Source organism: Aspergillus bombycis (genome assembly GCF_001792695.1).
Source record: "Aspergillus bombycis strain NRRL26010 chromosome Unknown contig00008, whole genome shotgun sequence".
NCBI lineage: Eukaryota > Fungi > Ascomycota > Eurotiomycetes > Eurotiales > Aspergillaceae > Aspergillus > Aspergillus bombycis.
The window spans coordinates 139,606-160,318 of NW_019170010.1; the positions used below are offsets into that span (position 1 = coordinate 139,606).

Sequence of the window (20,713 nt, forward strand, 5' to 3'; positions counted from 1 at the left end):
TACTACAATGGCTGGATGCCAGGCCACCCTGCCTCGCCTTTGTGACGAAACGAATGAGAGCTGAGTACACAGATAATCAAATACAACCCCGACTCCACTGCCGACACCACCTGAACCCCGATAATAATCGCTCCACGATGCATGTTTAGTTTTCAAAGGTAACTGCTTAGTTGGTAATATCGCAGTTGAGGAACGCAGCTGCAAGAAAGATTAGTATCATATTTTCTGTGGAAACTTTGGGAAACCTTACACTTGGAGAAGAAAGCATAGCTCTCCGCATTCTCAAGAGCAGAAGCAGCATTCAAGCCATGCACAGCATCATAGCCATACGTCTCAGGACCAAAGATGCCCTTGGTATGGGCCATCTCGTGCAAGCTGGAGGTGGCCTGATCTAGAACACTGCAGGAGTTCGACCAGGCGGGGAACTTGGTGAAGTACGCAGGGCAGGTCCGGATACGTCCGTAGTATCCGTCCGTCTCGCCGTAGGCCGTCATGGTGAAAGCGTGGCTGTCAACGCAGTTGATGCCCTCCGGGGTGCAGTAGTAGCTCACGACACCCTGGTTTCCGTTCGTGGCCTCCGTGGCGATCTTGTCCAAGACGCCCGCGACACGGTTGCGTGACTGGGCGTCGTTGGTCTTGAAGAAGCTCTGGAAGAGGTTGGCCGAGTAGTCGGAATTAGTGCGGATGAGGTTCGCGCCGGCTTGGGCCATCTTTGCCGCCTGGGCAAGTGCGTTATCGATCATTTGCTTCCCCTCAGGGCTGCAGTTTTCGAGGGTAGCGCGCGTCTCGAGAGGGCTGGCAACGGCGCCTGCGATAAGGGGGAGAGCAACGAGTGTCTGGAAGAAACGCATTTTGATCGCTGGGATGCAAGAAAAAAATTGGTAAGGCTGAGAAAGACAGAAATAGATGCGAAAGATTGACTAAGAAGCAATGATCGACAGCCACCAGGGCTTATGAGCGAGAGTATGGGAGATAGAAAGAAGGACGTTGGGTTTCGAGAAGACTATCGACTCGGCGACCGCAGATCAATCTTTTATATCGATTCTGAACGGCTCGTCAGGCTGTCCCTGACCGACCTAGCTCCAGTCGTTTCATTACGTTCCATTGATCTGTCGGTAGGTTGTCGTCCCATGTTTCACCATTGTAGTGCCGATCGCCTCCCAATCGATGCAGGAAGAAGGCACCAACAACCATGTCAGACCCACCGGCCCCATAACTGATTCCCAACTGCTACCAAGGGACACAGACGGAACCCTCGAACGGCGGATAGGGAATCTGTCACTAACAGGGGGCTCATACGAGCGACTGAAATAGATGCCTATGGCCTCGTGATGCATTTTTGCTCCCGTATCCCGTCTTCACTCCACTCGAGCCGTCCTGCATACTCATTGATGCAACTCTGAACGATAAACAGCCAAGACTCCCCTGATTCAAGACCCATGGTCCCGATACGCCACGGATAAGGGCTCCACGTGTGGCCAGAACGAAAAATTCATAGAGCAATGCTTAACTAAGCGGGAGCAATTTGCAAGATTAGTTTTTTTTCGAATCTTAGATAAGGAACTGGCTCATCTCCCTAGAATATGCAATATATACCAGAGATCTTGGTTTCTCAGCCTCGAGTGTTTCTCAAGGGAAGATGTTGAGAGGCAGTGTTCGAGAATGTTACCTTACTTGAAACCCTACTTACCTTTAAAAGAACTAGTTAGGGTCTTCCCTCCTGAAACAGTGTAAATTAGAGTTTAGTCTATATTGATGCCTGAGGTAAACCTCAGAACCTGGTTCGGCTTTCCCGCGGGATACTCCCGGCCCAATGGATCTATCAACTCGGCGGTGCCATTCGGTCGAAATCTGAGTGTCCTGTTTAATCTCGGGGATCGCCTTCCGTATAGGGCCAGTGCAAGGGTCTATTCTAGTCGTTTTCAATTATTATGATAATTCACGGGCGAGTTGTGTGGTGAGGACTATACTCGGGATATTACTAACATATACGGACTTTCATATTACACCTCAGTTCATGCTGGAAATCAAGGCTTTATTATTATATGTTGCGATATTGGGTCATAAGTTGGGTAATCCCGGGCTTCGTTTTATAGTAGTATCGTTTATTGTGCAGCTATACGGGATGATGGAATCGAATACGGGGCTGCTGGCTGGCGGTGCCTTATATGTCGCGATCATTGCTCTTTAGGAGTCAAATTTAATTAACTTATCTACGCTGAGCACTTACGAATATAAAAAAGTTTCATCTAAAACATACCCACGAGGCGAGTAAACTCCATTTGCAATCACTGTGCTCGGAGAGATAGGGTTAGAGATGGCTATTCTTCCCTAAACTACAAACAGCGACAGCTAGGAACTAGGTAGAGGAAGGCAAAATTATATTCCAATAGCGAGTGAACAGGCATTAGAAAGGGGCAAATGTACAGTGGCTATAGAGTGAGACATGGCTCGAATTCTTAGCCCTTAGAAGTTGAGCTGAGGGTCTGAGAAGCTTCCATGACCGATTCAGTATGTCACTCATCCGGAAGATGCCGTCTCACTTTTCAGTAACGTTTCTATCTTTCTCCTGACTTTTATCACGAGTAGAACCTGTCGCCGCTTTACGACTTTGGCGGCTACTAAGAGTCAACGGCTACCACCGGCAGCTCTTCGACGGGTACCCTAAGCCAGCTACTAATAGAGACGGAGATTTCCGCGAGCTAAATCGCGTCAATGAAATATGTGAAACATTAATTTGTACGTCATTGTTCTTAAATACCCTTTCTTTTCGTATTTCCTTGCTGATTATATCGATACTTATAGACTCGCATATGCAAGACAGAAAGATATCGATTCAAGCAAAGAAATATTCTGAAATCGACATGCCTATGCCTTTATTCCAGTCCCTCACAATCTGCCCCGCATACTGAGCACCATTTGCCAGAGAGCAACTCCCTACAAACGACTCTTTATGACCGCCCATGCCGGAAGTATGGGTGTTCGCGTGCCTGCTTTGCAGACATCCTTTGCGCCGGATCAAATTCAAGAAGGGCATCCAAAAGACGTAATCCATGCCGTTCCAACCCAGGAATAAGCGGACTAGTTTTGTCGCGCTTCCACTTAGGGAATGATGACTTATAGTCCGGGAACGAAGTAACGCCCGGCCAAGAATCCTCATCAGGGGTACCAAGGAGGCTATAAGAAAACAAATGAGATCAGCTCGCGACAAGAATGCCATGGGGCCAGGACACCATACCGGAAAATCTTGAAGATCTGATCGATCTCCGAATCCCCAGGAAACAAGGGCTTGCGGGTGCACATTTCCGCGAAGATAGCACCACATGACCACATATCTACTGCTGTTGAATATTGGGGGCCACCTAGAAGGATCTCTGGCGAACGGTACCATAGTGTGACGACCTGCAGTACGATCAGTTACGATGTGGTGATGGGTTTCGGGACAGAATGACGATACCTCGTGCGTATACGTTCTCAAAGGAACGCCAAAAGCTCTTGCCAATCCAAAATCGGCCAACTTGAGACTGCCGTCACGATTGATCAGCAGATTTTGAGGCTTGAGATCACGGTGCAGAATCCGACGACTGTGACAGAAATAAATGCCTTCGACTAGCTGAGACATGAACTTTTTGATCATGGCTTCTCCGAGCCCCATGTCCATGCTTAGGCCATTTGGGAGAGATCTACCACGTCCGCCATCGTTGACAGGAAGAGCGTCCATGTATTTCTTGAGATCGAGGTCTAGATGTTCAAAGACCAGGTAGAGTTTATAGCCCTCTGAGTGGATGTTAAACAATCTCACGATGTTAGGGTGGTTCAACTCTTTCAGGAGCGATATTTCACGGATAGTTGTGCTGGGAACGCCTTCATCGTCTGTCTCCAGTCGGACCTTCTTCAAAGCGACGATCCGGTTCGGATGAGAAAGCTCACGAGCTTTGTAGACGACACCATAGGTCCCTAAGTATCAATGTCGGGTTAGTCGGGACCCACAGGCCGGTGCTAATGGATTTCAGATCACATAGCCGCACACCTTCTCCAATCTTTTCGATTTTCTGGTATTTCTCCATGGCGGGTAGAAGGAACCGTGGCTGGTTACTAGGATTAACAGGCGACTTCCCAAAACGTGCACCAAGCGAAGAATCGGATAAAACAAGTCGTCCAGGTGAGCAACGAGCGTCTCTACAGTATTTATGTCATCAAATACGTGGTGACCAGCGACGACCTCCGAATTGATTGCAGGAAAGGTAGAGCAGGGAAACAATCGGGAGGGTTAACTCTGGTGCAGGGGACGCTGGCTCGCAAAAAATGGCAAAGGAGGGGCGATAGATCACCCTGGACAACGGTACGACGGCTAACCGAAGCGGGAATATGATTAGGTGGTTCAGTATACTTTTGGATCTACGAACAGAGCTCCCCGCGAGCCTCAGGCAGCAACTATACGAGACGCCGCCCGGGCCCCGCGAAATTATGTGGTCGAGAAATCTTCTATTCCTCTTGCACAGGAAGAAACAGCCACACCATCGTTTACTGACTGACCATCGCCCGTTGCTTCATAGGACGACGGTGTGAGAGAGTGAGTATCGTAGCGGGGCCGGATCGCCATGCATCGGCAATGGGTTGGCAGGGAAACCATAGAGTCATGGTAAATGGCCACGTTGGCAACACCTGAAGGGGCATAAAATGTCCCTATAACTCTATCCATGTCCCCTCGAGTAAGTCTGTGACCAGATTCTATCATGAGTATCGTGCGCAGTGGCTCATGTCATGAATATGCGAATTGTCAACTGAATAAATTTCTGACACCGAGTAGCCTGAACGGTGTGATAAAGAAAGAAGGAAAGAAAAAAGAGAATCAGAATCAAAAGATGTACCTTTTCAAGGGGTGTTCGACAGGAGAAGTCCGGGGCATTGTATAACTAACAGCCAGCCAAGTCCAAGAAGAACAACAATTCCAACCCTGGTCTCGCGACTAACTTTCTTGAGATCTCGCAGCAGAATTGCAGGTGGAATCCCGATAACAAGGTCGCATACGATAGCTGCACTGCTATTGATGTAGACAACCAACATCTCAAGATCATCATGACATTTGCCCTGGGCTGTCAATCGCTCCCAGTAATACGAAACGGGTGAGCACTGGGAAATGCCAACAGCGAGATTCAAGACTCCTGCAACAGTGGTAAATACTATAACTATATATATAGAGGATGGTGGAATAAACTCTCTGGAAACCCGTGAAAGGAAGTAAAGTAAGACAGATTGCTACCCTCATGGCTATAGCTGCAACAGAATAGAGTTGTTGGCCGATCCGCCAGCACTGAATTAATAAATTATTAGACTTGATATATCGTACAAAACCTACAATATACTCATTAGCATAGCCGGCCATACTATAAATCATCTAATCATTGAATAAGAATAGGGGGAACTCAGCAATAAGGTTATAAAATATCCAGATACATCTCGCTAATGTATTGGGAACACCATGAAAGTACGCTTTGCCGATCAGTCCGCTTTTTGACCAATTTTCTGAGCATGCACTTCCTACATCGAGTAATCCACGTAATTGAAGTAAATTGAATTGTCGGCCGGATAAGTCAATACATGAAGGGAAATGTATTCTCATTCGAAGCAGAGAGGCATTGCAATGAATTTCTTCGCTGCGACTCCTTTTCTCAGACGCTTTCCAGGAATAAATATCCAACCCCCCCGGGCTCAGTCACGTCCCTAACGTTGCTAAAGCAAAAGCATGAGCCTTATGACCTTCCAGTAGGTAACGAGAAACTATACTACATACCCCATTAACACGATTATATAGTTGCTGATCATTCCCAAGGTTGCTCAGCGTCTATCGACATCAGATTAGCCCTGCTTAGGATACAGCTGGTAGAGCAAATACATACAGGGTTTGCAGCCTGGTACTGCGCCGAATGATCAACCTAGGTTTGCCATCCGGGTACTGGGCTCTCTGCAACTGTTCGTTGACTCTCGCTTTGGTCCACTGCGTCCACGTGAGTGAGACTGCAATAAAGCATAATTATCTGCCAATCTGATTTATGAGTTGAATAACTAGGATAGGGATATATACCTGGTGCTCAGCAACAGCACCTTCAATCCTAACCCCAGCGTTAACAACGCCGTGGACGGCATCTGCCCCAGACCATGTACTGTTCAAGCCGGCACCTAGGGCGGTGTTGAAACCTTCGGAGGTTTTGTAGGAGTTATTTGGACTCATAGTGGACAAAGTCGAAAGGATTCAAGAAAGGCCCAGTATGTAAATTCTTGATGTGTATTGATTTTCAGCTTGATACTGACAGAACTAGTGTGACACCGACATCTAGAGGATATACGGCTTGATTTATACGTTCTACTTTTGCAGAGCTTCTATATCACTGAGTGCATCCTATTGAGATATTGATATTGATACAATTAAAGTTATGAAAATGGAGCTATGGGCGCGAGGCTGAGTGGTTGGCAAATCAATACCACTGGGCCTCACTTTTCGCAGCCACAGATGTAGTACGCCAGTATAGGAAATCCTGCAATCTAGACGGTCCAGTATGGTTTTCTACGGGGGTTTCAATTGCCGCCGCCCAGACGAGGCTGTGGATGCTAGTGTTGCCAAGGGCGTGTGTCTGCTCGGGATTGGAGAGTGCAAATGCTGGCATTTCTGCAGGTAAGCCCTAATGAGGTTAAAATGATTGCGCGATAGAGAGGGGTAGCGTTGGATACGAAGAGGACGAAACTAGTTGATAAGTTGGTAACTCGCGATTGCTGGGATACACTTCTGTCAATGTGGTGATGGCTTAAATGAGTGATCCACTGTTATTTGTTCGCTCCATCTCCACGTGTGGGTTGTATGATGCAGGACATCTGGCGTTACGCATACGTGGCTCCTCTTCCTAGTTTACTACACTATTTGTCTCTAAGCCAACCATCGGGCTCGTGAAGCGACGATGCAAGAAAACCGGTTGTTGAGACGCCGGGGCTTCTGATTACGGCGTATGATACATTGGCACATGCTGCATCGTCATTGCAGGAGTGATCATCATTCGATCCTGAGAGAAGCCCAGAGTCAGCGGATTCTCTTGGTGAGGCTGACAACAGACTCACTCTATAGTATCTAATTCCTGGGTTAACGTGTCAATCAACACCTACTAGCCTTGAAGCCAATGTTTACGGATTTGAAGTGTGAGCGTATCAACACCGAGCGAAGTCCTGGAAGGGAAAGAGATGGACCTTGGCCTGGATAGCAATGGCTCATGTAAGGGATGCGGCATTACTTTTATACTGTGTATTACAATGGATGATTGGGAACCCATTTCCGGAGTCCTGTCAGCATTTCTCGCAATGGCCTTGTAGTGCAGCGGTGAGCGAGCTGATGAGGCTTTGGCGCCAGGGGCCTTTCTTACACTAATCCGCTACTGAACAGCCCACGCTCCCTGGAAAGGTAAGACTAGACTGAAAACACAAATAGGAACGCAAAGTACTAGGTACAGTTACTGATCTTTACTGCGAAATGCAAAAATCTCTGTTCTCCCGCAACCAGGCCTCGGTATTGAGTTGGAAATGCATAAAGCGCCGAGATACGTTCACCATGCATTGCCAAACCCAAGACCTCCCTCGCACTCTGGTATCGTTTGATTCTTGGGTCGACCAGAAAGTCTCTGTACAGAACTCTGGCTCAATAAAGCGTGCTACTAATTGCTAAACGGGATGAGAACACTAGTTTAGCAGTGGCAGGTACTCAATTTGGAACTTGTGACATTAGCTTAACTAGATTCATTCTCACTCCCTTAGATTCATAGCAGGGGATGTTTCAATACAAGCTTTCCAAACTTTCCCTGATCTGCTACTTTCTGTATCTCCCCCAGCGCGTCCTCTGCAGTTCCTTCAAAGACCTCAATAACCGGCAGCCTAAATTCCTTTCCATAGTGCTGCAGTACCCACATGAGGCTGTCCCACATTTTTGCCGCTTCAGCTGGTCTCGCAGGACTGACGAATGGCTCAGGTGCACCCGGCGGATGAAAAATCACGTCGTAATCACGACCACCCAGGACGGCTTCGAAGCGGTCTCCAGCCCAGGGAGAGACCGATGCTAGATGAATATCGTCGCGGTCTGCCAAGGCGTCCAAGAGTAGCTTTGCAGACTCAGGTGTACCGGCTGCATCGAAACCGAATACCGGTCCAGCGCCAGCTTCCTGTACAGCCGCCTTGATGTCCTGTACAACACCATCCTTCCTGTAGTCAAAACAGCGAGTTGCACCTAGGGTTTCAAGCAGCTCATGGCGCCCTGGTGAAGCGGTGACTATAATAGACTTGATTCCGCTGCTACGTGCAAGCTGGATCGCCGCGATACCAACCGTAGTAGCGCCACCTGTGATTACCAAGATTCCTTCCGTTGGTCCATGGGCCATTGATGGCAGAGGCAAGTGCAGATTCAAGAGGGCATCGTTCGCAGTCTGAACGACAGTCATAAGACCCGCAGCATCAGCAGCAGGGATGTGTTCTGGGACTGTAAAGACCCCCGCTGGTGGGATGGAGATATACGATTGGTGAGACCCGTATCGGAGAGGCCGATCATAATTCGCGATTGTGTACCCGGCTACTATATCACCAGGTTTGAAGGCAGTGTCCGCCAGCTTCGAAACATCGAGAACACGTCCACAGAAGTCGTTGCCAAGGACCCGAGATCGAGAGCCCAGGAGCTTTACTGTGGTGATATCGGAACGATTCACACCAGTAAAGAGGACTTCGATCAGCATTTCGCCTTCGCTAGGCCGGGGGATTGGTATATCTCGGCGAACACCGAGCTCGCCAGTTTCGTCAGCATAAAGAGCGATGTTCTTCATCCTTGCTTGGAGAACAGCTAGCTTGGCCAGCGGTGATGAGAGTAATGCGAGGCAGGATGTGTCAGAGTGGAATATGCAAGAGTGCAGCCCATGTTGCTTGAGGCCCTATCCTGTGGCTTTAAGCATGAGATTGGAATCCTCGAATTCCACACCAAGTGGATTGCGAAACGACGGTTTGAGACATCCAAGACTTTCCAAGTAAAGTTACTCTGTAGAATCGTCATTTGTCAGCAATCTAAATGAGGTTTTACCGTGTGTTGGATTTAGTGGTACTCGGAATTGCAAAGCCCGGCTGCCCGCCTCGAGCCTGCCCTACTTTCGGGCCGGATCCTATAGAAATCCGGGGCGGATTCAGTACAGCCGTAGCTTAGAATCATATCAACACGGAGAATTTTCCGTAGTAGCGTGTCTTGGCTCGTGTTCCTTGTGCATGTGACGAAGTGGACTTTTCACTTGCAAGGCTGTTGCAATAGCCGGCAACAGAATGAGCCAGAAAATGGATCTGGTAGACGAAGTATTGTGCAAAGTATACAACAGTTGCGATGCGCAATGGGCATGTCTTGACCCTTCGGGGAGTCAGGGGTCTATACTACCCAGAGAAGGTACTGGCTTGGAAGTGTAACTTGGGTCTTTTTCGGGCATATGTATACGTAGACAATGTATGTAAAAGGACATTATAGGTACAGAGATTTTGTGTCAAATATACTCAAAAACCATTTTATTGATTCCCAACGTATGTCCAACCCTTTATAGCCGTTCACGCAAGCAGCTTTCCCAAGGAGTCATGTATTGATGAGAAGCGGTTATAGCCACTTCGCTGATTGTGCAACAACATCGTCGTATTTCGGGGGTGGGCATGCCTCTTGCCACTCAGAAGATGGTAGCCAACTTAAATGTTGTGGAGCACTCTTGGGATCTTCCATACTCCATGCTTTGCATTCGAGAGAGTATGACATAGGCGGAGAAACAATGCGTGACGGCTTCTCTTCTGTAATCGAGCTGTAGTTCGGGAGGGTATCGCTGTTCCCATCCAACATACGTACACCGACAACCTTTACAGGTACCTCTAGCGCAACCGCCCGTCGTAGGATAGGTGCATCAGGCATACGATAAGAAAGACGAAGCTCAAGAGCGTATATACGAGAGAGAAGGCATGAGTGAAATGTCGGGACAAGGTCAATGTTGCTCGGTAGGGTGATTGGAACCATGACCGATGCTGTGTAAAAACATCCAGTGGTGGAGGTGTGAGAGGGTTCAGAGTCTCCTATGAAGCTGGAGCGAGAAGGCTGCTCAAAGCTGGAAGACCTAGAAGGATGCGGCAACGTATGCTTCGTCCATCGGATAGATGAGATGGCCTGTGAGGGAAGGGAGGTGAGTTGAACGTGGGCCCCTCGAGACATTTGGTCAGAGAGTATTTTATTGATACTTGGAAAATCTTCCTGCAGTTCTGTACTGAACAGAGTCGACTGTTTCAGGGTAGGGTGTATTTTCGCAAGTCTGGGCGGCAGTGTGTCTCTGACGGGATCGAAACGAAGATGTACCGCAACATGGGTAGTCACTGTGTCGATTGGGGGACATCGTGAAGAAACCTTGATTGGCTGCTGTGTAGATGCCACGGCTTCCAGTCGACCGAGCGCCTGTCTTTTCCATTGACCTCTAACTTCCTGCACAGCACTGGACGTATACACGTCGGGCTTCTCAGGCCTGCTGAAAAAATCCCCTTCCCCATGCGCAGGGAGAAGGTGCAAGGGCTTCGTACAACTGGCGAGTGTCCCCGGCTTTTCATTATTGTTTGAATTCTGACGACACACGGTAACACGGATGAGATAGGAGATCTTGCACAGGCTTTGCGACAAGGTCTTTAAATGCAGCGTGGGCGGAGCTTCCGTATGTGCCTGTTTGATACCCGTGTGAGTTGTGCTATGGCTGCATGATTGCAGAGGTAACCGGTCGGGAACGACGAATGTGTACGGGAACTGATAAGTTTCTCCTGGTCTGAAAACACGAGAAGCCGGGCACTTTGCTTCGGCAACAGGTCGGCGGAGCGTTAAAAATGTATGAGAAGCACCTGTTTTCCGCTGAATGGTTATGGGTTGCAACAAGTTTACTCGCGATGAACCTACAAAACTCAGAGTCAGTCTGGTGCTCAAACCTAATAGTCAGGATGAATGCGGACCTTCTAGGCTGATATTGACATCGCTGAACCTGGTTTCAGCATCCACAGTAATTGTCACTGTTCCCTCGATTCGTTCCCCTGTGGTATAGCGTCCCTGGGGATTGGCAAATTCAATCGATATTCGGGGTACTGAACAGCTATCCAACAGTGAACGGCTGTGCGAGGTGAGTGGCATATTTGTTGATCCTAGTCGGAGGGGGGGGGGATAAAGCCGGTTAAACAATGGATATTCCACTCTGAAGAACAGACAGTGAACCTCCATGAAGGCTTTTAAAGGATTGAATTTTCTTTCTGACCTTCCCATTTTGTCATTCAATGTCTTTCCGGCTAAGGCACAACAAGTTCAGCGTTCTCAGTGATTCGGCAGCTTCCATCTCCACACTCGGGTACATGCTCCCGGGTTGGCTAGGTGTAGTATATGGACCCGATCTGATGATTTGTATGTCCACACATTTGAGACTCGGCCAATAGGTTCTTATGCTTACTCTCTCTGAAGTGGTACATGGGTTAGTCTCAAGTACGGGGTAGACACACAGTGGATACCGCACAGGCTATCTTCACATCGGAGCAACGTTCCGAGGGTTTTTTTCAGAGCCGGAAGGATAGGTTACTAAGGTGTAAACAATTACGCCATGTCGGAACGATGATTAAGGCGGTGTTAACAATGCATTTATCGTTTTAATAGCCGCTCTAGCCTGCGGAAAAGCTTCCGAGTGCATCATACTCTCGTTTAAATGAGCTCGCCGACCAGATAAAGCGCTGGGTGGAATTATGTAAAGCTAGCCAAGATATGCCGACTCAAACTGCCATCAGGGACCGACTCAATTTAAACGTTCTAGAACGGAAAAGAGTAATTGCAAAATGTGAAAGGGAAAAAAAATGGACATTGCGTGAATGCGATGGGATGGGCGTTTCCCGGGTACATGTACCCGTGCAGCGACTCTATCCTACAGTATAACAGAAGGGTTGCACTTCAAGGCGAAAAGCTGGATGCATCCCGGTGTGGCACACACGCCCGACACATTTCCCGGTCCCCTTCCGACACACTAGGAGTAACGCTCAATGAATGTTATTAACGACACTGTCGCATAGTAATTGTATGAGCATGTACACCCAGTAGCACCACACCTACATACAAGGATATGGCCTTAAACTGCAGCAGGCTCTATAAGGTCGGTGAAAACCAAGGCTGGTGGGAGACTAAGAATGAACACGGAATGGCAATTAACCCATTATAGGTGTAAAACCCGACCGTCCAGAACGATTGCTCCAATCTCTAGTCAAGTTACCAAATATGCCCCGGTGTGTAAATGGCTTTCTTATCTACTTCTCAGAAGGTAACCTCAAGACCCTATCTAACGGTGTATCCACTCCAGCGTCTTCTGTGTTGTGTAAGCATTCTCCCTACCAGTCTCTACTATACGTACTCCGGCTCTAGCGGCGTCGTCTTAAAATCATGAGTTTGCCTGTTATGGATTTCCAACATAAGTCAAACGGCTATACAAAACTAGCACATACGACCACAGGGTGTGGAGAACAGGGCTTCCCGTCCGCTCAGCCGTACTTAAGCCACACGCCGGGAGGTTAGTAGTTGGGTGGGTGACCACCAGCGAATCCCTCCTGTTGTATGTTTTTTTATATCAATTTTGAATGCTGCGTGGTGTCCTGACGTGTTCCTTTTGTATCAGCTAGGTTGTTGTTATATATATAGGCTGAGGGAACAAACAGAATTCACTAGTTCCCTAGTTGTACACCCCAATTGAACGGGTCCTTTAATCAAGCTTATCAACCCAGCGTTTTGTGTGGGCACAAATGACAATTCAACTTTCTATGTTTGGCGTTGCCTTGAACTCCGTCCTGCTACTCGATCTATTTTGGAAGAAGACTACGATAGATAATATACCGGACATAACCAAACAATTTTTTGAAATCCGCACTCTATGCACTGGTGCCGCGCCCAATAAATTACTGTCAAGCTCTATAACCACTCTGAATCAAGTATTCTTCCGAGATTTTGCTTGTCAGGTACCAGTGCCACTCTCATGTATGGAGTATCCCGTAGTGTATCTACGTACATCATATGCTCCTCTTTGCCATATCTCTTGTATTAGTGGAGTTTCTTGTCCTCCTACGAAGAACCAGAAAGTAGCAGCTGATCATATAACGGCCGATAAAGCTCGCACCTCCTGTCCATGACCGTGGAGTTAACTGCAGTCAACGGTTTCTTTCCCTCGCCACTCATCCCAGCTTTCACCCCATCACCGAATATGCCGATTATAGGCTCCTCGTCCCATCCTGGGCCCTGGCTTGGATCCTTCGCAAAGTTAGCCCACGCCTTCTGCATGGCCTGGCTTACTTCGTGCTCAAATTGAGTGGCATTCTCCTTTGGATAAGTACCGAACACAAATTCAATTTCAGCAGCATGAAACGCCCCACTTCCCGGGAAAGGCTCATTATTCGGGAAGCTGGCGTTGAAGAAGTACCTGTAAGATGGAATCCCAACTTTGGCACTGTCCTCGGCGAAGACCTTGGAGGGACAATGCATAAGCAGATCGGTACCGATTAGGGAGAGTCGGTCGTTCTCGTTGTGGGTTCCTGGTTCTCCTACCGGATACGCTTCCAAAATCATGTCGACATATTCGCCGAGCCCGAGCGTCTGGAGGTATGCCTTTGTGTCATTGACTCCTCGGATGTAAGGCTTCGGTTCGTCGGCATTGTTCCCGATGAGAATAGGGACGCGAGCGATGGAAGAATTGCCCTCTGGTGAGTGGAGCCGATCAAGACGAGGGGTTGCCGATAGCGTAACACCGCCATCTGGAACTGGACCGAAAGAGAGGCTGGCGTTCTCAGCAAAATGCTTGAGCTCAAGAGCAGGGGCCTTTCGGAGACACTCAAGGGCATTATCCGCAGGGCATTTCGCAAATTCCGCCAGCTTCTTCCACGATTCCGCGTATTTCTCGGGGCCACCGCCCAAGGGCATGCTGATGGAACTCTGGCCAGACTGCATAATCGCTGCATGGAACGGAACTGGGTCTGGTGGCGCTGTGATCAGAGCATCGACACTACCACCTCCCGCGCTCTCCCCGAATATGGTCACCTTGGAGGGATCGCCGCCTAGCCCGGCGATATTGCGCTGCACCCAATCTAGGGCGAGACGTTGATCTAGGAAACTATGCGTGTTTGGTTAAATTATTGTCTCGTGCTGCACTGCAGAATAATGAATGCTCACCCAAGGTTTCGCTCCGTGGCGGCAACATCTCCACCAGGGAACCCAAAGACGTTGGTCCGGTAATTGACAGTAACTACCACGACATCCTGGTGGGCTGCGAAGCTGGTGCCGTCGTATAGATTGACAGATGTAGCACCATTTAGATACGATCCTCCATAGAACCAGACAAGAACAGCCTTAGATCCCGCCGACGCAGTGTCAGGTGTGAACACATTGAGATTCAGGCAGTCCTCGCTTTCTCCGTTTGCCGGAGAGGGTAGGTCTAGCATGCCAAAGAGCTCCTTGCTGCTTTGACCGATTTGCTGGATGCAGGATGGTCCCCAGTGTGTCGCATTGTAGACCGTCGACCAGCGCTCAACTGGTTCTGGAGGGCTGAAGCGGACGGGTGGTGCACCGAACGGAACTCCCAGGTATTTTCTAACGACGGCGGTAGAGGAAGGGAGAGATGTGGTTGTTCCGATAATCGCGCCGGAATCAATGATAGCCGTGGGAAGAGGTTGGGATACAGGCGAGGCTATACTCGCAGTTATGACGGCTAAGCCGAAAAATAGAAGAAAAGTCATGCTGCGTCGTTCAGGGATCACGTCAAGCATAGAAGTAAAATAGACACCTCAATGACTTCACACAAAAGTACATGAGGGTTTTTATAGGTGTTGGGTCGAAGCCAAACCGCAAGTTTGTATTCTGACGTTATTAGGGCGCCCCATCGGGCTAAAGATACAGCTCACAACCCTGGGGCCGGACCTCAAGCTCCCAATAGAATGGCATGAGGATCTAGACGTGAAAGACGCCTAATGCACCGCTCAGCCCTGCCATTTGGATGAACCAATGCGAACCTTCTATCGTGCGATTAGGCTAGTGAGCTATACGAGATGAGATATTGCTCCGCCACGAGATCAGCCCTAAAGCACTTGGCAAACTTTACAATTTTCAGTCGATTTCTTGGATCTCAGCGGCACATACGACCAAATGTGGAATAGTCAGTTAGAGTGGACCAAATGCATTGTTAGTCATAGGAATATCCTGAGTCCTGGCATCTAGCTAGTAACCCTATCTCATTGTGCATATAGCACCATGGCATTTTCAGCCAAGAAACCGCAGCAAAGCCCCATTATTCTTGGTTATCACATTACTTCTACTTTCCACCTTTTCCTTTCTCATGCCTGTCCTCCAATTTAACGCTAGTAGACGATGGTCAGGCCATGTAGAATAAAGAACATTCCAGCACCGAACGTATCATCGCATGTAACCGCTGTTTACTAAGTCTCTCTGCAGAGACCACACTAAGTGTTCAAGGAGGATGGACTGAAGCATTAAACTATTAGCTGATACGGTATTTATAAATTTCGCACCTGCACGCCAAAGTGCTGCGGAGTCGATCTGATATGATCTCATTTTCCTTCCGATCGGCAGCGGGACCGCGGGGAACTTGCCGAGCCCCGGAGACAGAATCCCGAGAACAGACATCATCCTTCACTTAACTTCCTCGTTCCATACCTCCATACTCTTTAGTGAGAGAATTGGAACTTTATGGAGCTTGCAATATGACGCCCACGAAGCAATCGCAGAAGCGTAAAAATGTTACAACAGCCTGCTTAGCCTGTCGCGAGAGTAAAATAAAGGTTCGTATGCCCGGAAACCTGATTCCAGGTTCAAGTCCAGTCAGTCATGTTAGTGTCGGGGCTCACAATAATAGTGCGATGGGACCAAACCCATTTGCTCACACTGCAAGGTGAAAGGTAAATCATGCCATTATCAGCTGGGAGTTGATAAGCGAAAGTACGTACCTTAAGTAGCAACTTTTTCCTTGTTATGGGTGAGACGGGGAGGACACTGGCCCCATTAATTCCCGATCAATAGTTCGCCATTCGCTAGTCCGCTAATATGCATAAATATGACCTATCTAGGCTTTCGCTACGACTTGCAGTCGATCTTCTGGTGAATCGAGTGGGGCAACTATGCCAATTCATCAATGACCAGGGGCTTGAACCGCCGAAAATGCCTGACGAGGATGACTCCGCTTTACGGCATTTACTGCAGACGCGTGGAATGGAAGATGTGCAGTCGGCTCTGAAACGATCCGAGAAGAGTCCCAGGAACGCCCCGGACCTCAGTGCTAATCAGGGTCAACCACCAGATAGTGAAGGGGAGCAACCCTTCGTCGAGGAGTTGAACCCTGATCTTATAGATCCGAACTTATTCTTGATGTCGTTCCCAGAACTTGCCAAAGACGTTCCACAAGGTCTAGGTCGTTCCGAAACCGTCGCCTCTCTACCAGCAGCGTCAGACGATTCGTTGTTCCAAGACTGCAGTGATGACACCTTTGTTGAGATTAACACAGAATCTCCAACGGGGGCACCATGCGGGACCAACGACTCTGTATCACAGACCAAAGAATCGGACAGTGGAAATGGGGCCCGCAAGAATATAGCACAGCCGCGGCCTAATGTGACGCGACTGCCACTGTCCATCCAACAGTTACTAAGCACTGAGCCAAGATGCCAACACGACACTTCTACTAAGGACGACAGCCTCAGCGATAGTGAAGGCGTAGAGGAGCTAGTGAACCAGTTATCCGACAGAATGGGGAGCCTGCAGATAGGGTCCGATGGCCATGTGCGCTACTACGGCCCAACGTCCCACTTTAATCTGTTAAGGATGCCCACGCCGGACAATCTAACTATCCATCGTACCGTTCGACAAGACGGACCTGATGTGTTAGATCGCCTGGGTGTCAATAAAGAAATTCCTGCGGGATTCGAGGAGCACCTGATCAACCTCTATTTTACTTGGCATAATCCATTGTTTCAAGTGGTCGATAGGGACATGTACGAACCAGCGAGGCACCAGTGGCGCACGAAAATGGAGGAAACGCCTTACTACTCTGAGGCTCTAACCAATGCCATGTAAGAACTTAGTCGTTGGAGCCCACCGCCATGATAGGGTCACTTCAGGCTAACTTTCGAAGGTGCTGCCTTGGAGCGGCATTCGAGCCGCGATACCATCCCGACTTCATCACCTATCCTAGATCGGTTTCCGACTTCTTCGCTGATCGAGCGAAGGCGCTTCTGGAGATTGAGCTGGACTCACCCACTCTGGCAACTGTCCAGGCGATGGTCGTACTAAGCGCACACGATGTTGGATGCAAGAGAAATTCTAGAGGGTGGCTCTACAGCGGTAAGCATCCGATCACCAGCTACTGAAGTTCATGGTTGACAATTCGGCATAGGCATGGCCATGCGATTGGCCTTTGATTTGGGATTACACATTGACACGGCCCACTATGTGACTGAAGGGTCAATTAACGCAGCTGAGGCGGAGCTCCGCCGCACCGTGTTTTGGGGGACTTTCACTGTGGACCAGTAAGACAACCTCTCGTTTAATCTTTGATTATGCTCACTGATGCCCTTTGTTTGCAAGTCTTTGGGGCTTCTTCCTCGGCAGACCAGTCCGCGTCAATATGGAGGATGTCACAGTTGACAAGCCTGGCCGCCATCAGGCGAAAGAGCAGGACCGAAAATGGGTGCCATACGGTCTTCCATCTCCGCCACCTGCTTGCCTTGCGGCTCCCGTGCCGGACCCTGTTGACCTCCTTGGCCAACATCGGATTCAGCTTTGTGAAATCATGACTCCTCTGGGTCATGTCCTGTAAGCCACACCCATAAAGAGTAGAGTCTTAAGACTTGTCATTCTAACTAGCCTAGTTATGGATGCTCCCGTGTGTCGAAACATATTCTCCAGGGCTTGAACGAGAACACAACGGACCGGCTCCTAAAATGGAAAGCTAACCTTCCTGAAGTTCTGCAAATTGATCTCGACAACACAGATGCTCCTGTTCTACCTCACATCATACTTCTCCAGTAAGCTAGTCAAATTCAAGCTCTGATCTACGTATGCTGACATGCAAACCAGCATGCAATATCACCAAACCATCATCCACGCCCACCGCCCATGGATTTCGAAGCGATACATCCAACCTCAGCCGCCCCAAGGTCCAGGCCACGTCCACGCCCGAAAGATGTGCATTGAATCCGCGATCGCCATCTCACAACTTCTTCATCTCTACGAAAGCCAGTACACTTTCCGTCGCATGAACGTTCAAGCTGTCTCCATCACCTGCTCCGCAGCCCTAATGCTAATCTTCGCCACGATAGCAAGCCTCAAACATGATGGAGATCAAGAGATATCAGCCTATCTCAGTGTTTGCTTCCGAGCACTGGAAGAATTCGGGATATCATGGGAGAGTGCCAAAAGAGCACAGAACTTTCTAATTAGTCTCCAGCGACGATGGGAATCTCGGGTCCGTTCGTATAATTCCGCGAAGCGGGCGGTGTCTCAGTCGCAAAGTCGATCACAGTCTTGCTTTCCCACTTCGAAGAAGCCTCGTATATCGACTGACGCTGATCCTGATTCAAGTGAACCTGGCGTACCTGTTGGTGAGGAGGATATTCGCACGTTTGATCCGGCTGGGAGTGGGTTTCCCATTGATCCTGATATGATGGTGGAGTTAGATTGGCTGTGCACGGAGACTATGCGAGATATGTCTCCTTAATTGTAACATGTGTAGACTCATATTTTTCTTTTTATCTTTCTTTCTTTCTTTCAATATTTATTCATTCTCTTTTTAATTCACTTTTCTCCCCGGACCTATGATGGCTACAAGTCACGTGCAAAGCCCATGATCGGAAATCAAACTCCGTTATCTTCTTCACATTTTTCAGGCTGATACCAGTGAATAGCCATATAATTACTAGATATAGGACTGATTGTCTTGAGCAGAGACCATTTCTTTGCCTTGTCAATTGCTGCTGACTGGTGAAGGCTTGGCTTGTGCAGCGGCCACGCAGATGCATTCCGGTGGGAGTAAGGGCCTCCCTTCCCGATGAGGGGTCATCACTTCCTGCTGATGGGCTAAAAGCAGTTGCGGGTGTAGCTGGGCTGGATAGTAGAGTGTATGTGAAGGTCTAGTATTTGTTTAGTGTGGATTGTGGCTTCCATCAAGTACTGAGATTGGTACTTTGTCTACCACGACCCCACCCCTCGAGGGTACCATATATGCGGAAAGAGCTGTATGCAATGAACGGCACTTGGCCACACCTTAGAAGACAAGTTGCGAGGTACGGACAAAGAAGAAGGCAAGTTTTGGACGAAAGCAGCTGTCCTACGCCAATATCCTACGGGATATCTCCCATAAGAATAAGAATGGCATTTGGGATAACATCCTCTAATTATGTATTGCTTCAAGGTATGCTAAGTAGTGACCTAGGACATCATCATGCCACTCCCTCCAATCCTCTCAAACCGGATTATCCCCCTACAGACCACCCCACTGCCGCTCAACCAAGCATTGAGCTCACTAGGATGCTCCACGTGGAAGATCAACATGGTCCCGAACATCAACAACGCATCGAACACATACATGAACCACTCATGCGCGACCAGATATCCACCATTGCCCTGCGCATATTCAATAAGACGGAAGACAGAACGAATCAGAATCAGTGCGCTAGCACCATAGAGGGCATAAAGGAGGCGTCGCCAGTTGAAGCCAGACGCACCATCCGCGACAGGATCACGGTTGATCCGCATATGAAAGACGGCCGATGATATCATGAAGAAGCCAAAGAAGATGATTTGGACGACAAGACCACCGACGATAATGTGCGGTCCATTCTCGGCCATTTTCGATTTCACGCCCATTAGTCCAGCTCCTGGAGTGGCGCGTAAGTCGAGTGGTCAAAGTATCTGTTGTCATTGTGCGTCTTACCTGCGGATTGCATGAGGAATGACAGGATGTCTCCAGCAACGAAGATCTTGGTCATCCATTTGACGCGGATCATGCTGTGCTTTTCTGCGCCAAGGACGACGATCATCCTGCCCAGTTCCATGTAGATACTGGCTGCGAACAAGGCTGGTGCCACCAGCGTCAGCACGGCTTGTACGATGTACGGCCCAAGTGTCCAGTCGGGCGTTTGGTTACAGGCCACGGCACGTGCGACATATCCTATCCATTCGACTGCAGTTCAAATTAGCCCAATCCTGCAGCATTCTAGTCCAGGGGGGGATCCAGATCGGCGCATACAGTAACCACCTAACAGGAACGGTATGAAGAACCACGTTCGCGTTCGAAAAAGCTGATACGTATGTAATATCGTTGTTGCCAGAAAGCAGATTATGAAAATTACTGCAGCTGCAAGGGATGGATCATAGTAGAATAATTTGAAGCCGTCGCGAGGTTGTAGCGCTGTCATGTTGCCCTATATTGCCTTAAGTGAACTGGTCGCTATCACTAGTAGACTAATTTGACTGAAGTTCATTGAGCTTGCTGAATAGGCTTATATTTAAACGGTCAAAGAGTGTCCCTGCCACATATTCTGGGCCGTTAAAAAAAGAAAAGCTCTCAGATTACTATAAGCATACCTTCGAAAACTATACCGGATTTGGCAAAAAGAACGCCTG

At 48.7% G+C, this 20,713-nt stretch overlaps 9 protein-coding genes across 9 annotated transcripts; 1 reads left to right on the plus strand and 8 right to left on the minus strand.

The window, feature by feature from the left end:
* Positions 1-166: 166 nt before the first annotated feature.
* ABOM_001664 (putative metalloproteinase) lies at positions 167-851 on the minus strand (the record flags this gene model as incomplete). The annotated part of the gene is made up of 2 exons (XM_022528794.1): positions 167-198; positions 251-851. 2 exons carry the CDS (start codon positions 849-851, stop codon positions 167-169), a joined length of 633 nt encoding a protein of 210 aa, XP_022393262.1.
* A 205-nt stretch (positions 852-1,056) lies between these two features.
* ABOM_001665 (metalloproteinase) lies at positions 1,057-1,337 on the minus strand (the record flags this gene model as incomplete). Its single annotated transcript, XM_022528795.1, has 2 exons — positions 1,057-1,227; positions 1,287-1,337. 2 exons carry the CDS (start codon positions 1,335-1,337, stop codon positions 1,057-1,059), a joined length of 222 nt encoding a protein of 73 aa, XP_022393263.1.
* A 1,614-nt stretch (positions 1,338-2,951) lies between these two features.
* ABOM_001666 (cyclin-dependent kinase) lies at positions 2,952-4,067 on the minus strand (the record flags this gene model as incomplete). Its single annotated transcript, XM_022528796.1, has 4 exons — positions 2,952-3,177; positions 3,239-3,402; positions 3,458-3,957; positions 4,031-4,067. The coding sequence occupies 4 exons, from the start codon at positions 4,065-4,067 to the stop codon at positions 2,952-2,954; spliced, it is 927 nt and encodes a 308-aa protein (XP_022393264.1).
* A 1,802-nt stretch (positions 4,068-5,869) lies between these two features.
* On the minus strand, positions 5,870-6,232 carry ABOM_001667 (uncharacterized protein; the record flags this gene model as incomplete). Its single annotated transcript, XM_022528797.1, has 2 exons — positions 5,870-5,998; positions 6,086-6,232. The coding sequence occupies 2 exons, from the start codon at positions 6,230-6,232 to the stop codon at positions 5,870-5,872; spliced, it is 276 nt and encodes a 91-aa protein (XP_022393265.1).
* Positions 6,233-7,799: 1,567 nt separating this feature from the next.
* ABOM_001668 (zinc-binding alcohol dehydrogenase family protein) lies at positions 7,800-8,849 on the minus strand (the record flags this gene model as incomplete). Its single annotated transcript, XM_022528798.1, has 1 exon — positions 7,800-8,849. One exon carries the CDS (start codon positions 8,847-8,849, stop codon positions 7,800-7,802), a length of 1,050 nt encoding a protein of 349 aa, XP_022393233.1.
* Positions 8,850-9,652: 803 nt separating this feature from the next.
* ABOM_001669 (uncharacterized protein) lies at positions 9,653-11,200 on the minus strand (the record flags this gene model as incomplete). Its single annotated transcript, XM_022528799.1, has 2 exons — positions 9,653-10,968; positions 11,026-11,200. The coding sequence occupies 2 exons, from the start codon at positions 11,198-11,200 to the stop codon at positions 9,653-9,655; spliced, it is 1,491 nt and encodes a 496-aa protein (XP_022393234.1).
* A 1,953-nt stretch (positions 11,201-13,153) lies between these two features.
* Positions 13,154-14,961, minus strand: ABOM_001670 (carboxylesterase/lipase family protein; the record flags this gene model as incomplete). The annotated part of the gene is made up of 3 exons (XM_022528800.1): positions 13,154-14,195; positions 14,255-14,864; positions 14,925-14,961. 3 exons carry the CDS (start codon positions 14,959-14,961, stop codon positions 13,154-13,156), a joined length of 1,689 nt encoding a protein of 562 aa, XP_022393243.1.
* Positions 14,962-15,798: 837 nt separating this feature from the next.
* Positions 15,799-18,806, plus strand: ABOM_001671 (fungal specific transcription factor domain-containing protein; the record flags this gene model as incomplete). The annotated part of the gene is made up of 7 exons (XM_022528801.1): positions 15,799-15,876; positions 16,130-17,160; positions 17,223-17,431; positions 17,484-17,616; positions 17,675-17,902; positions 17,959-18,114; positions 18,167-18,806. 7 exons carry the CDS (start codon positions 15,799-15,801, stop codon positions 18,804-18,806), a joined length of 2,475 nt encoding a protein of 824 aa, XP_022393245.1.
* A 710-nt stretch (positions 18,807-19,516) lies between these two features.
* ABOM_001672 (RTA1 domain-containing protein) lies at positions 19,517-20,505 on the minus strand (the record flags this gene model as incomplete). The annotated part of the gene is made up of 3 exons (XM_022528802.1): positions 19,517-19,965; positions 20,022-20,270; positions 20,337-20,505. 3 exons carry the CDS (start codon positions 20,503-20,505, stop codon positions 19,517-19,519), a joined length of 867 nt encoding a protein of 288 aa, XP_022393242.1.
* Positions 20,506-20,713: the final 208 nt, after the last annotated feature.